The 12,971-nt window shown below is 50.2% G+C and overlaps 1 protein-coding gene across 1 annotated transcript in view; it reads left to right on the forward strand.

Annotated features, from left to right (window-relative positions):
• Positions 1 to 12,971, forward strand: part of tnksa (tankyrase, TRF1-interacting ankyrin-related ADP-ribose polymerase a) — a 107,301-nt gene that overhangs the window by 71,971 nt on the left and 22,359 nt on the right. The window contains exons 9-15 of the mRNA XM_062553923.1: positions 1,374 to 1,495; positions 2,236 to 2,327; positions 2,810 to 2,888; positions 7,385 to 7,556; positions 7,803 to 7,882; positions 10,192 to 10,337; positions 11,411 to 11,576. Of these exons, the coding sequence (XP_062409907.1) occupies positions 1,374 to 1,495; positions 2,236 to 2,327; positions 2,810 to 2,888; positions 7,385 to 7,556; positions 7,803 to 7,882; positions 10,192 to 10,337; positions 11,411 to 11,576 (857 nt within the window). The remainder of the gene's footprint in view (positions 1 to 1,373; positions 1,496 to 2,235; positions 2,328 to 2,809; positions 2,889 to 7,384; positions 7,557 to 7,802; positions 7,883 to 10,191; positions 10,338 to 11,410; positions 11,577 to 12,971) is intronic.

Genomic DNA, 12,971 nt, shown 5'->3' on the forward strand with positions numbered 1-12,971 from the left:
TGTGTGTGTGTGTGTGTGTGTGTGTGTGTGTGTGTAGAGCTGTGTGTGTGGAGCCTATTTTAAATGTATAATATTTTAATCCTGCATTATTCAAGCCTGGGAGAGAGAGCTGGCTGGTTTGAGATGTAATGGCTTTGGCAGCCCGCAGCCCCCAGTACAAATGTCTCCTGGTGAACTCCATATGGCTGTCTCTGTGTGTGTGTGTGTGTGTGTGTCTCTCTCTGTGTGTGTGTGTGTGTGTGTGTGTGTGTGTGTGTGTGTGTGTGTGTGTGTGTGTGTGTGTCTCTCTCTGTGTGTGTGTGTGTGTGTGTGTGTGTGTCTGTGTTTGGAGTGAGTGATGAGGAGAGGGTGAGAGAGCAGCAGCACTTGTGCTTTGAATACTGAGGCAGCTTGGGAGATCAGTGTTGTGTGTTGGCTTCTAACCCACCTCATCTTGAGATAGCTGCAGAGTGTATGCTGTCTCTCTCTCTCTCTGTGTGTGTGTGTGTGTGTGTGTGTGTGTGTGTGTGTGTGTGTCAGAGGCAGCTTGGGAGAGCAGTGTTGTGCGTTCGCTTCTAACCCACCTCATATTGAGCTAGCTGCCGAGTGTTTATCATAATGTTGTGCCGATAACAGCCACTGCATTTCTGTAATCGCTTATCAGTCCAGCTTTCCAGTAGCAAAGGATTTGTCCACTCTCAAATATGGAGATCTATGCCGTGAATGCCACCACCTCAAAAACAGGCTGTTTGCATAAACAGCCAAACACTAGTAACTTTGCTTGATGGACCCTAAGGCAAAAGCCTTGACCAGGCTACGTGTTAAAAACAGCCACAACATTCCCACATAGTGTTAAGTTCAATTACGCTCGACTCCTAAAAGTCCACAAAGTCCAGTGGCTTTCGAAGCTTGTTTGCTAGTGAACACGAGCACAAATGCAACGGCTAGCAATATTTTTTCTGACGCCGACCAAAATAACAAGCTTTTGACAGGCTGCCAAACTAAACAGTTGGTGCAGGTATTTTAACTCCAGCTTGCGGGTCTGGACTGTGTGTTCCCATGAACCCACCCAAGAGTTCGCTCGAGAGCCTCGGAGGGAGCCGATCGATGGCCTGCACTGCTGTTGTGCCGCCGTGTTCGCAGTGCCCGGTGCGGAGAGCATATGGCTCCTCAAATCGATAACTGACACACACACACACACACACACACACACACACACACACACACACACACACACACACACACACACACACACACACAGACAGAAACACACTCTGTCTGACCACTCTGACCGTCACAGACATCGCTTTCTTTCTGTCGTCTCTCAACATCTCCCTTTCTCTCCCCCCCTCGTCCTCTAAACTTATCTCTCCATTTTTCCTCTCTCCGAGCAGACGAGTTTAAGGGCCACTCTCTGCTCCAGGCGGCGCGGGAGGCTGACATGGCGAAGGTGAAGAAGACCTTGGCCCTGGAGATCATCAACTTCAAGCACCCGCAGACCCACGAGACGGCCCTGGTGAGCCCCCGCAGCCCCTCTCCCTTCCCTCGCCATCGCTCCAACCACATGCCCTCCACCAAGGGGTTCCAAGGCCCAACCATTGCACAGCTACATTTCTTTTACATCCCCGCCATTACTACTCTTGCCCATGTGGATTAGATATAATGTGATTAGTTATTATTTATATATAATTAAAGATATATATATATAATTAAAAAAAAAGAAAACGTAAAAAAATCTAGCCATTATAATTTGTCACTGTTGGAATTTTGCTGATGATAGGAAGTATTGTCACATTGCATTTCCAAACAACCATTCTTTAAATTTAATGCTAATTGTTTTGAATATTATCAGTGAAAATACAATGTGTCCATTATGATTTGTTATTGCCGTAATTATGCCAGTGGTAAGACGCTCTGTCATTAACAGTAAGCATTGTCTTGCAAGACATGCCGTTCTTCAGCTCCTCCACCATGGAGCACCGTGCTTGACATGATAAAAAGCAAAATAGCAGGAGAAGATGCAGGGTGTTAAGCCCCTCCCTCTATGAGTAGGCCCATCAATACATTCATCCTCGTAACATTCGTGACCTCATTGGCTTCTACTCTCGGAAACTTGTCACAGTTGATCTGTGTGTGAGGGGAGGGTGTTGTAGGGGGCTGGGGTGAGTGAGTGTATGTGTGAGCGCGTGTGTGAACTGCGTTTGAGGTGACTCAGGAGAGCGTTGTCTTTGTTGTGTTGTGTCTCTCCCCCTGTAGCACTGTGCGGTGGCGTCGCCTCACCCCAAACGCAAGCAAGTCACCGAGCTACTGCTGCGCAAGGGAGCCAACGTCAACGAGAAGAACAAAGAGTAAGAGAGAGAGAGAGAGAGAGCCCTCCAGTCACACACTCTGCCTTCTCTCTCTATCCCCAGCTCTCTCCTTCTGTCTCTCTTTCTCTTTCACCCCTTTCTCTCACTCACTCTTCCACCCCCCCACCCCCCCACACCCCACCCCATGCCTAAGGCGCCCTCCTTCCCTGGATCACTCGTTCCTTGCTCTTACTGCTTTCTTTGTCACTTTCTCTCTCCCTCTCTCTCTCAGCCCTTAGAAGTGTCGGAGTGTTTTTAAGGTTGTTTTTCTTTCTGAAGACTTTTGTTCTCTCTCTCTTTCTCTCTCTCTTTCTCTCTCCCTCTCTTTCTTTCTTTCTTTCTTTCTTTCTTTCTCTCCCTTTCCTCCTCCTTCTCCTTCCCTCCCACTATGCCATCAAAGAACTAATTATCACAGCAATTAGACAATTAGACAAACAAAATGGTTTCTTTGTTCATGTTGTTTTCTCTCTCTCTCTGTTCAGTTTCATGATGGCGCTTCACGTCGCGGCAGAGAGGGCGCACAATGACATCGTAGAGGTGCTGCAGAAACACGGGGCCAAGGTATGCAACACACACACACACACACACACACACACACACATACACACGTTCAACCGACAAAAAAACAACAAAATCCAACACTCACATCCTGTCCACTCAGCCGCCATCACCACTATCAACAGTGACGCAGTTTGCCTCCAGTCTCAGCCTAAACTCCATTAAATCAGGGAAGCACTCATCTCTGCATGGATCAGTGGCTGTGGGAATAGAGAAGGGGGAACACGAAAAAGATGAAAATGACAATACTGGCCAAAAACCCTTTTTTCAGACACACACAGAGGCCTCCATCTTCTATTTGTCAGAAATAAAAGGACTCTGTGGGATCAAACGCCCCCTCTCTCCCCGGAGCGCTTTCCATTTGACGTCACGGCACGGCTCGCTGAATGGAGCCGGAGACGCTGTGACCATCTCGCACTCTATTCTCTGGTGAATGGAGATAATGCCATTCACTCACTCCCACGATCTGGCTTCACATTTGCCTGCCTGCCTCCCTGTCTTGATGCAATACACTCCTTGATTGTGTGTGCGTGTGCGTATGTGCTAGAGAGAGTGAGTGTTGGAGACATAGGGCCAGTCTTAGGAAAGAGAAGGTGTGGGTATGTTTTAGCAAGTGTATGTTTAGAAGAGAGAACGTGTGTGTGTGTGTGTGTCTGTGAGAGTGTGTATCTGCCTGCATGCTCAGTACCCTGCCATTCCTTTCCGAGAGGACCCTGCGAAGGCGGCCGCATCACCGTAGTTCAATCAGCGGCATCATCGGCCGGTGGCCAAACGACTCCCGCGGCGATCAATGGGGCTCTTTTTCTCCGAGCGCCATCAGATAAGCATCGACAGATTGATTAGTCACCCTGCTGCCGCCGCCATACCACTCACAGACGGACGCCGACAGCAGTGGCTCAGTGCATTACCACGGCAACAGAGCCGTCAGAGAACCCCCCACCCCCTCCACCCCCCCATACACACAAAGACGCGTCGCTGGTTTGGATTCCCAGAACAGAAGTCATTTCACCATTGAAAATAGCCTATCTGATAGCAATTGAGGTGCACTGTGGTTGGTGTGGAGTGCTGTTGTCGGTCTGAGAGAGAGACTGTGCCATTGGACGTTGCAGGTGAAGAACAGTCTGTGTCTGTGTCTTTGCTTCTTTGTCTTTTCTCTCTCCACCTGTGGTGCATTGAACACACTTGTCTGCATCTCGTTCTCTCGCGCTCTCTCTCTCTCTCGCTCTCGCTCTCTCGCTTTCGCTCTTGCTCGTCCGTCTCCTGTCCAGGAGCGAGATGAAGGCTTCATCATGCGTCGAGACACCGGCTGCATACCTAAACACTCCCCACTGCCCACCCACCACCTCCACCACACACACACACACACACACCCCTTTCCCTTCCAAATGCAGCCCAGCACCTCAGTCCATCACTGCCGGTCTGTCTAATCTCTCTGTCTCTCTCGCTCACTGACATTTCCACAGTGCTGTGCTGCTGCCTGGAGGTAGTTCGTAGGGGGAGCGGGAGCTGGTCTGGTTGCAGGAATAGAGGGAGTGCGGGAGAGAGAGAGAGAGAGAAAGAGAGCGAGAGAGAGGGGGCGAGAGAGAAAGGGGGCGAGAGAAAGAGAGAGAGAGAGAGCTCAAGCCAGGCAGAGGTGTGTGTCACATTGGCGGAGGAGTAGAGGTAGATGGAGAGAGTTGACAAAGATGGGAGTGGGTGAAGGAAATAAGGAGAAAAAGATTGCTTCTGTTTGGCCATGGGCCTTGGCAAGGGCAGTGAGAGAGAGAGAGAGAAGGGTGTGAGAGGAGGACACAGTGGCAAGAAAGCAAGTAGAACGAGTGAGATCCCAACAGTGGGTTGAGGAACGGATTGCGTTTCAGAGAGAAAGACAAGAGGGGAGGATGACTGTGGGTTGAACAGACATCAGATAGATAGCAGAGCGCTGCAGTAGGACATGGGGACGGAGAGAACCGCCGCAAGGAGAGGGATGGAGAGAAGAGAGGAGGAAGGACAAGGAGGGGAAAGAGGAGAGAGAGAGAGAGCTCTTCAAGGGGAAGGACACATAGGAAGGAAGGGAGGAGGGGAGGGGAGAGGAGAGGAAAGGAAAAGGGGGGTTAAAAGACTGAGTAGAGGAGAACATTGCTGTGGATGGGTCCCATAGGAAATGGAGGGAAGAGGAGAGGAAGGGAGTCGAGGAAGGATGAGAGGAAAGTAGAGGAGAGGGAAAGAGTGGGGGGAGAAGAGTGAGGTGTGAGGAGAGGAGAGTGGAAGAAGGATGAGGCGTGAGGAGAGTGGAGGAAGGATGAGAAGAGAGGAGAGGAGAGGAAAGGAGAGGAGAGGAAGGATGAGAAGAGAGGAGAGGAGAGGAAGGATGAGGCGTGAGGAGAGGAGATGAGAGGAAGGATGAGGCGTGAGGAGAGGAGAGGAGAGGAGAGGAGAGGAGAGGAGAGGAGAGGAGAGGAGAGGAGAGGAGAGGAGAGGAGAGGAGAGTGGTGCCGTTGGTGCTGTGAGGCGGCCCGGCGGTAAACAGATGGCACGGGCTCAGCCCAGCGCTCAACAGAGCACAGAGCGTGGAGCCATGAGAGCCACTCTCCAAAGTAAACAACTCACACACACACACACACACACACACACACACACACACACACACACACACACATACCCCACCCACCCCATTCCACTCAGGACAGCAAGCACAGACACCAGCTATGCAGATAGGGAGGAAATCTAGACAAAGAGAGAGACCGAGAGAGACAGAGAGAGAGACTCTGAGAAAAACAGCAGAGCGACTGCTGACAACAGTGACTTAAAGAAAGAGAAGAAGAGAAAGGAGAATAAAGGAGAAAGAGACGTCTTGATAGACACTGACTTTTAAAGCCAGTATATTAAACCGTCATATGGATCAATGCTGCCTGCAAGATGAGCACACATCAGCAAGTAAATAGAAGATTGGTATCATCAGATGAAGCGAAAGACAGACACACAAAGACCTCCAGACAGAAGGAATCAAAGGGGAATGATTTGAAGAGCACAGCGTTAAAGACAGACAAAGAGGAGAGAGAGATAAAGAGGAGACAAAGGGAGAGAGAGAGAGAGAGAGATAAATTAGAGAGAGAATACTGGAGAGCATTTGGAGAAGATGAGCGACAGAAAAGTAGGAGAAGAAACTTGGAAATGAGAGAGAGGAGGGGGGAGGCAGAGAGAGAGATAGAGATGGAGGCAGAGAGAGAAAGAGAGGCAGAGAGAGAGGAAGGCAGAGAGAAAGAGAGAGAGGGAGGCAGAGAGAGAGAGAGGAAGGCAGAGAGAGAGAGAGGAAGGCAGAGAGAGAGAGAGGAAGGCAGAGAGAGAGAGGAAGGCAGAGAGAGAGAGGGAGGCAGAGAGAAAGAGAGAGAGGGAGTGAGAGAGAGAGAGAGAAATGAGGCCTATTAAGCTGTGGACTGCCTGGTGCATATGGTGCTGGCCGTGTCTCCTCCACCACTCAGAGCATGGAATTGTTAATTAGCTGCAATGAGGACGTCCCCGGAGTCCCAATCGGAGCGCTGAGTGGAAGCCGGATTCCTTTTTCTCATTTCATTTGGAGGTCACACACTCACACACACACAAACTTGCCATACCCATACACACACACACAATCCCAGAAGCAGACGAGTGCAGAGCAGAGTGTGTACACACACTTTCACACGTAGCCTTTCCCTGTGTGTTCCCTGCTAGTCTCTGCTGAAGCGTGGAAGGGCCTGAGGGCTGGAAGAGAGGGGCTGTTTAATTCATGTCTGTGTTCGTTTGGAGACCGGGCGCATTCGCTCACAACTCTGTCCTCCTCCTCGTCCTCCTCCTCTTCTCTCCTCTCTTCCCCTCCTCCTCTTTCCTTCTCTCCCCCTCTCCTCTTCTGCTCCCCTTTCCCTCCTCTGCTCCTCTCCTCTTCCCTTTTTGACATCCCTCTCCTCTCATTCTCCTCCTCCTCCTCCTCCTCCTCTCCTCCTCGTAAGCATCCATCCGTTTCCTCCTCTCAGCGCTGGAGGTAAACGTACGGCTGTTATCTCTAACACGTGAAGATGCATAATAATGTAACCACTCCATGCTAGCGAGATGTAAATAGGGTCGGATTCAGTCAGCCAAGTCTTTACGCAGTCGTTCTTTATTTAATCAATTCATTCCTATTTTGTTGATTTGGTTTAAAATCTAAAGCCAGCGTAGGAACACCAGACCGCAGTCCTAACCGCTTGATGTGATGATACTTGCCATGAATTTCGTCATTTCTGCAGGTGTATTGCTTCTAAGTGAATTATAGTATTATAGTTATTAGTGTGTGTGAGTCTTTTAAGCCTGCTGTCATGATCAGATCAGTGTTAAACAGGCGGATTTATTCATGGAGGTTAATCTCTTCTGTCTCTTTCTCTTCCACTTTCTGTTTCCTCTCTCTCTCTCTTCCCCATCCCCCTTTCTCTCTGTCCATCAACCAAACTCTCTCTCTCTCTCTCTCTCTCTCTCTCTCTCTCTCCCTCGTTGGCCCGGGCGTCCAGATGAACGCCGTGGACACGCTGGGCCAGACGGCGCTGCACCGGGCGGCGCTGGCCGGTCACCTGCAGACGTGTCGGCTGTTGCTAAGCTACGGGGCCGACCCGGCCATCGTCTCGCTGCAGGGCTTCACCGCCGCCCAGATGGGCAACGAGGCCGTGCAGCAGATCCTCAACGGTATGGAACTTCCGGAACTCTGTGTGTGTGTGTGTTGTGTGTGTGTGTGTGTGTGTGTGTGTGTGTGTGTGTGTGTGTGTGTGTGTGTTTGTGAGGGAGAGATGGCATATTTCACAACAACCTGCACTGCTTAGTTTACAGTGTGTGTGTAATATGGATGTTCTTAGAATGTTTTATGTGCATGTGTGTGTGTTAAATTCTCATAAGGCCCCACAGTAACCCAAGTTCTCCATTATTTTCCCTCAGAAAACATTCCTGTGAGAAACTCAGATGTTGACTACCGGCTCCTGGAGGCGGCAAAAGCAGGAGACCTGGACACTGTGAAGGTACAAGGCTGTTTACTCTTGCTGTCTGTCTATGGAGCTACTAGGCCATTCACGCTTGCTGTCAGTCTGTTTGGGTTCAAGGCTGTTCACCTTTGGTTTGTCAAGAATCAACACTGCTCAGTGGAGATATTTATTTTAACTTTATGCTAAGTCTCCATCTGCCTTGGCCCTGTGCTCTCTCTGCATAGTGAATGCGTATTGGTTATTCAGCATGAGAATCTGCAACTGCTTTTCCTGGTTATGCTTTTGTCACAACCAATTATTGCTGCTATTTGAAAATGACGTGGAGTGCTCTTCAGCTTTGACCAGATTTCCGTGCAGACTGAATGAAATGAAAAGAGAGGAAAACTCATCTCGAGTTTCTCATGTGCAGTCTCTCCCGTTTGTTTGTTTGTTTTGAGTGTGAATGTTTTTTTTTTTTCTCTCTCTTTTGGTTGTTCCCCACAACAGCCTTGTCCTTTCATCTCTCCTGGGCAGTGGTGCTGCAACATTAAAAAGCTCTCTCTCTTCTCTTCTCTTCCGGAGATCAGGGGAAAAAACAGAGAGAGAGAAAGAACAGAGAGGAGTGTGAGGGGAAAATAAACTAGAATTCCTGAATACAAATATGTGACTGGCAGAGAAGAGAGGATGAAGGTTATTGTTGAGAGAGAGAGAGAGGGAGAGAGCGAGAGAGCGAGACAGAGAGAGAGAGAAATAAAGTTGTGCTGAAGGACAGAGAGAGTGAGGGCTGATGGGACTGAGGAAGAGAAGAGAAGAGAAGAGGATAGGGAGGGGGGGGGTAGAAACGAGTGAGCACACACTCGTTCTCCCACCCACGTCCTTCAGGAGGAGAGAGGGAGCAGAGGACAGGGGGCTCGTGTGGGCGGCCCATCTCAATGTCACCTCCAACGAGCCGCCCAGCAGAGAGAAAGAGAGGGAGAGATGGAGAGAGAGAGAGGGAGAGATAGATAGAGAGAGAGAGGGAATCAGAAGAGGGAGAGAAATGCTGAGCTGGCTGTTCCATCTGTCCTCCATGTGTGTACAGACACACACACACACACACACACACATACACACACACACACACACACACACACACACACACACACACACACACACACACACACACACACACACACACACACACACACACACACACACTCTCTAGCACTAGAAATTACATCTCCAGTTACGTGCGAGTGCTTGTGAGAGGTGGGACACTGATACCCTTGGCGTGGCTGCTGAAACTGCCCTCTGCGTGCGCATCGTGTGTGTGTGTGTGTGTGTGTGTGTGTGCCGTGCCGGGGAGTGGCTCACCTGCTCCCGCTACGCTACGCTCCCCGACTGCAGAGCCGGCCCGGGCCCCTTGCACGCATCCAAACAAACAAGCGGCTAGCGCTCCAGTGACTCAGCGCCTAGAGTTTGACCTGAGAGGAAGGTGGACCGAATGAGATCATCATCCTCCACAACAACAACAACAACGCAAACGCGAACAGCGCGCCGTCCTGATAGGCGTTCTGACTCAGCTGTGCACCGCTGCCACGTGCCTGGTTTAAATGTCCTCGGGAAGAGCGGCGGATACTGCAACACAAGACACGCACGCACCACATTGTTCGTTAGTTACAGTAGCATTATAGATTGTTTTTATACCATCCTGTTTTTGCCCCTTTATGTTCTTCTCGTAACTGTGGTGGAATTGTAGAAGCGCAAGCTGGTACAGTAGCTATGGGCGTGTACCAATGAACAGTCCGTTTGTGACAGTCGTCAGTTATTGACATTAGCAAGAGTGCGATAGGGACATTTGAATGTGAATGGACACATGCACACTGACAGGAGGTGATGTTTTGCCGCTGCATTTGTCCCGAGGATTGCCTCAGGCAACTTTGCCTGAGTGCTTCTACTGTACTCCCTGTTGGCCAGAAACCCAACTTGTTGTTCACAACAGACTCCAAACAGACATTCCAGAAGTGTCTGTTTGGGTTGCATTCAGGTCCCAAAGTGTAGCCTCAGTCTGTCCATTCGGCAGATATCACGTCCTGGCTTGAATTAATGAATAGCAATTTCAGTGCTTAATATACTGACTGTCAGCAGTTAAATTGAATTAAACTTACAGCGAGAACAGCGAGAAGTTTCTTGATAAAATGAGAACTGGACCCAGCAGTATTTCAGGATGTCTTCGCAGAGCTTAACTTCGTTCCTCCCCGTTCCCCTTTTTGCTGTTGTTTATTAGTTTCTGACTTTAACAGTCGTGCTGTCTGCGTTTTTGTTTTTGTTTTTGTGTGTTTGTTTGTTATTGTTATTGACTCCCTCCGTTCCCTCCCCCTCCGCAGCAACTGTGCTCGCCCCAGAATGTGAACTGCCGGGATCTGGAGGGCCGACATTCCACGCCGCTGCACTTTGCCGCCGGCTACAACCGTGTGTCCGTGGTGGAGTACCTGCTGCATCACGGCGCCGACGTCCACGCTAAAGACAAAGGGTGAGCGCTCGCTCCGCCGTCCGCAGCCCAGCTAACCAGAACGGGTTTTAAAGGAAAGAAAACCGTGGGATCGATAAGGAGTTACTTAACGTAACTTAATTTAGTGTAATGGGTACGCCCCGACCTTCACCCAGTCAGTCTAATCTCTCTCCCCCCACCCCCATCTTGGTCTCTTGCTTTGTTCTGTATTATTCATTTAGTTTCCACCATATCTCTTGCTCACTCGCTCTCACTCGTTCTCTCTCTCTTTCTCTCTTTCTTTCTTCCTTTCTCTCTCCCTCTCAGTCTCTCTCACCCCACCCTCTCTTTGTTTCAGCTGTTCTCAGTTCTGCGTGTGTGTCTGTGCCTGTGTGTGTGTGTGTGTGTGTGTGTTCATTTCCTTTGTGCGGGCCGTAATGAAATAAGATCAAAGGCAGTGTTTACGCGCCCGCCGTCTTTTATTTTCTGCGCACGTACCTCATTTGTAGCCACGCAGCGCTGGAGGCCCGCAGACACGGGGAGCGTTCGGCCTGGAACACTAAAAAAACTCCCCTCTCTCTCTCTGTTCATCTCTCCCTCTCCCTCTCCCCTCTCTCTCTCTGTTCATCTCTCCCTCTCCCCCCCCCTTCTCTCTCTCTGTTCATCTCTCCCTCCCCACTCAGCAAGTCAGCCAGAAATGGGAGCCCAAATGGATGGCAAAGAAAATTGCCACTCGTTTTTTTTTCTTTTTTTGTTGCCCTCTTATGTCTTATGGTGCCGTCTGGTTTTGGACGCTGTGTATGTGGTCTCGAGTAATAGCTTGCCAGAACAGCCCCATCGGCCTCATTTATTGGAGTCAAGTCTTTTTTTTTTGTCTGCAAGCCCAGAAATGGGATGGGAGAGAAAGCAGGAAGGAGATGTGCGGTCCGTCTAGCTGTGGGTCATTTCTGGTGTGCAGGCGACAAATGGAGCAGAAAAGCACCCGAGATGTCAATTCAGTCTCTTGTCTGTGTATTACTAGTGTACAAACTGTAACATGAGATGTAATTTGTCTTTTCTATCTCTCTCTCTCTGTGTGTGTGTGTGTGTGTGTGTGTGTTTGTGTGTGTGTGTAGGGGCCTGGTGCCGCTGCACAACGCCTGCTCTTACGGCCACTACGAGGTGGCGGAGCTGCTGGTGCGCCACGGGGCGTCGGTGAACGTGGCCGACCTGTGGAAGTTCACCCCGCTGCACGAGGCCGCCGCCAAGGGCAAGTACGAGATCTGCAAGCTGCTGCTCAAGGTAAGAGAACACACACACACACACTGTTCACACACGCATACACACACACACGTACGCACACACCCCTACACACGCACACACCCCTACAAACGCACGCACACACACACGTACGCACACACCCCTACACACATGCACACACACTCACACTCACACTGGTCACACTCCATGGTGCAGGGCTGACATCTGCCAGTGTAATATGACACACATGCGCTGTAATGTCCTACCTTACCTTGTTCTACTGACGTACACACGCCCACCATTCTCCCTTCCATAATGGAGTGCCAGTACTCTTTCCTGTATGGAACCATAAACTCTTAAAGGAACACGCTACCGTTTTATGAAATTTGTTTTTTCACTGCCTCACCGAGTTAGATGCGTCCAACTGCGTCCAAATAGCAGTGCCATCGTCTACTCTGGTTGTTGTAGTTACCATTCAACTTTCATTCGTTATTTTTTTACCAGATCTATTTCAGGTCAATATACATAACGGCGTCCCGTTATTCAGAATTAATAGCCACCCTGTCAGCCAATCAGAAAAGAGTATTTCTTCTCCCTGAGTGATAATGTATAATATCTCCATATGCTTTGAAGTGTGGATGTAGAGCCCAATAGTATGCAGTATGCTGTAACTACATCGCAGTGTAATACAGTACATCTCTAATAACTGCACCGTAGTGTACTATCCTGCAGCATCCGCATTGATCTGGATGAGCCGGAGCTTCAGCCTGTGTTTACTCTCCTCCTCCATGCTGCGTTCAGATCACAAGCAACCTGTGGTGCAGCACTGAGGCAGAGCCTTCCCTGTTTGGTCATTAATTTTCTGGGAGGGTTGGTGGCCAACAGGTGCGGCGGTGGCGGTGGTGGTGGTGGTGGGACCGGTGCCGGTGCCGCGAGCGAGAACGCGTAGTGGGGGTCGGGGCGCAGGGGAGGGGAGGGGAGCCCCCGGTTTATTAGCGGCCCGCCGAGCGGCGCGGTTCTGCTCGGCGCCTCTCTCTCATCAGCGCGGCTCGGCTCGGTTTAGCGCAGCAGTGCAGCGCAGCGGGGTCTGTTTGGGCCTCTGTGTGGGGCGTGTGTGTGTGAGTTTACAAACCCCGACTCGACCTGTATATACACACACACACACACACACACACACACACACACACACTCACACTCTCTCTCTTTCTCTCTCTCACACACACACACACACACACACACACTTACTCCCTCTCTCTCTCTCTTTCAGACACACACACTGTCTCTTTCTCTCTCTCTCTCTCTCTCTCTCTCTATTTCTCACACACACACACTCATACTCACACACAGCAGTCTCTGCAGCCTGTCTTCAGACGCTGTTGCTAGTGCTGCTGCTGCTAGTGCCGTTGCTGCTAGTGTGGAGATGAAAGGCGGCCGGCT

Source organism: Sardina pilchardus, chromosome 14 (genome assembly GCF_963854185.1).
Source record: "Sardina pilchardus chromosome 14, fSarPil1.1, whole genome shotgun sequence".
NCBI classification, from domain to species: domain Eukaryota; kingdom Metazoa; phylum Chordata; class Actinopteri; order Clupeiformes; family Clupeidae; genus Sardina; species Sardina pilchardus.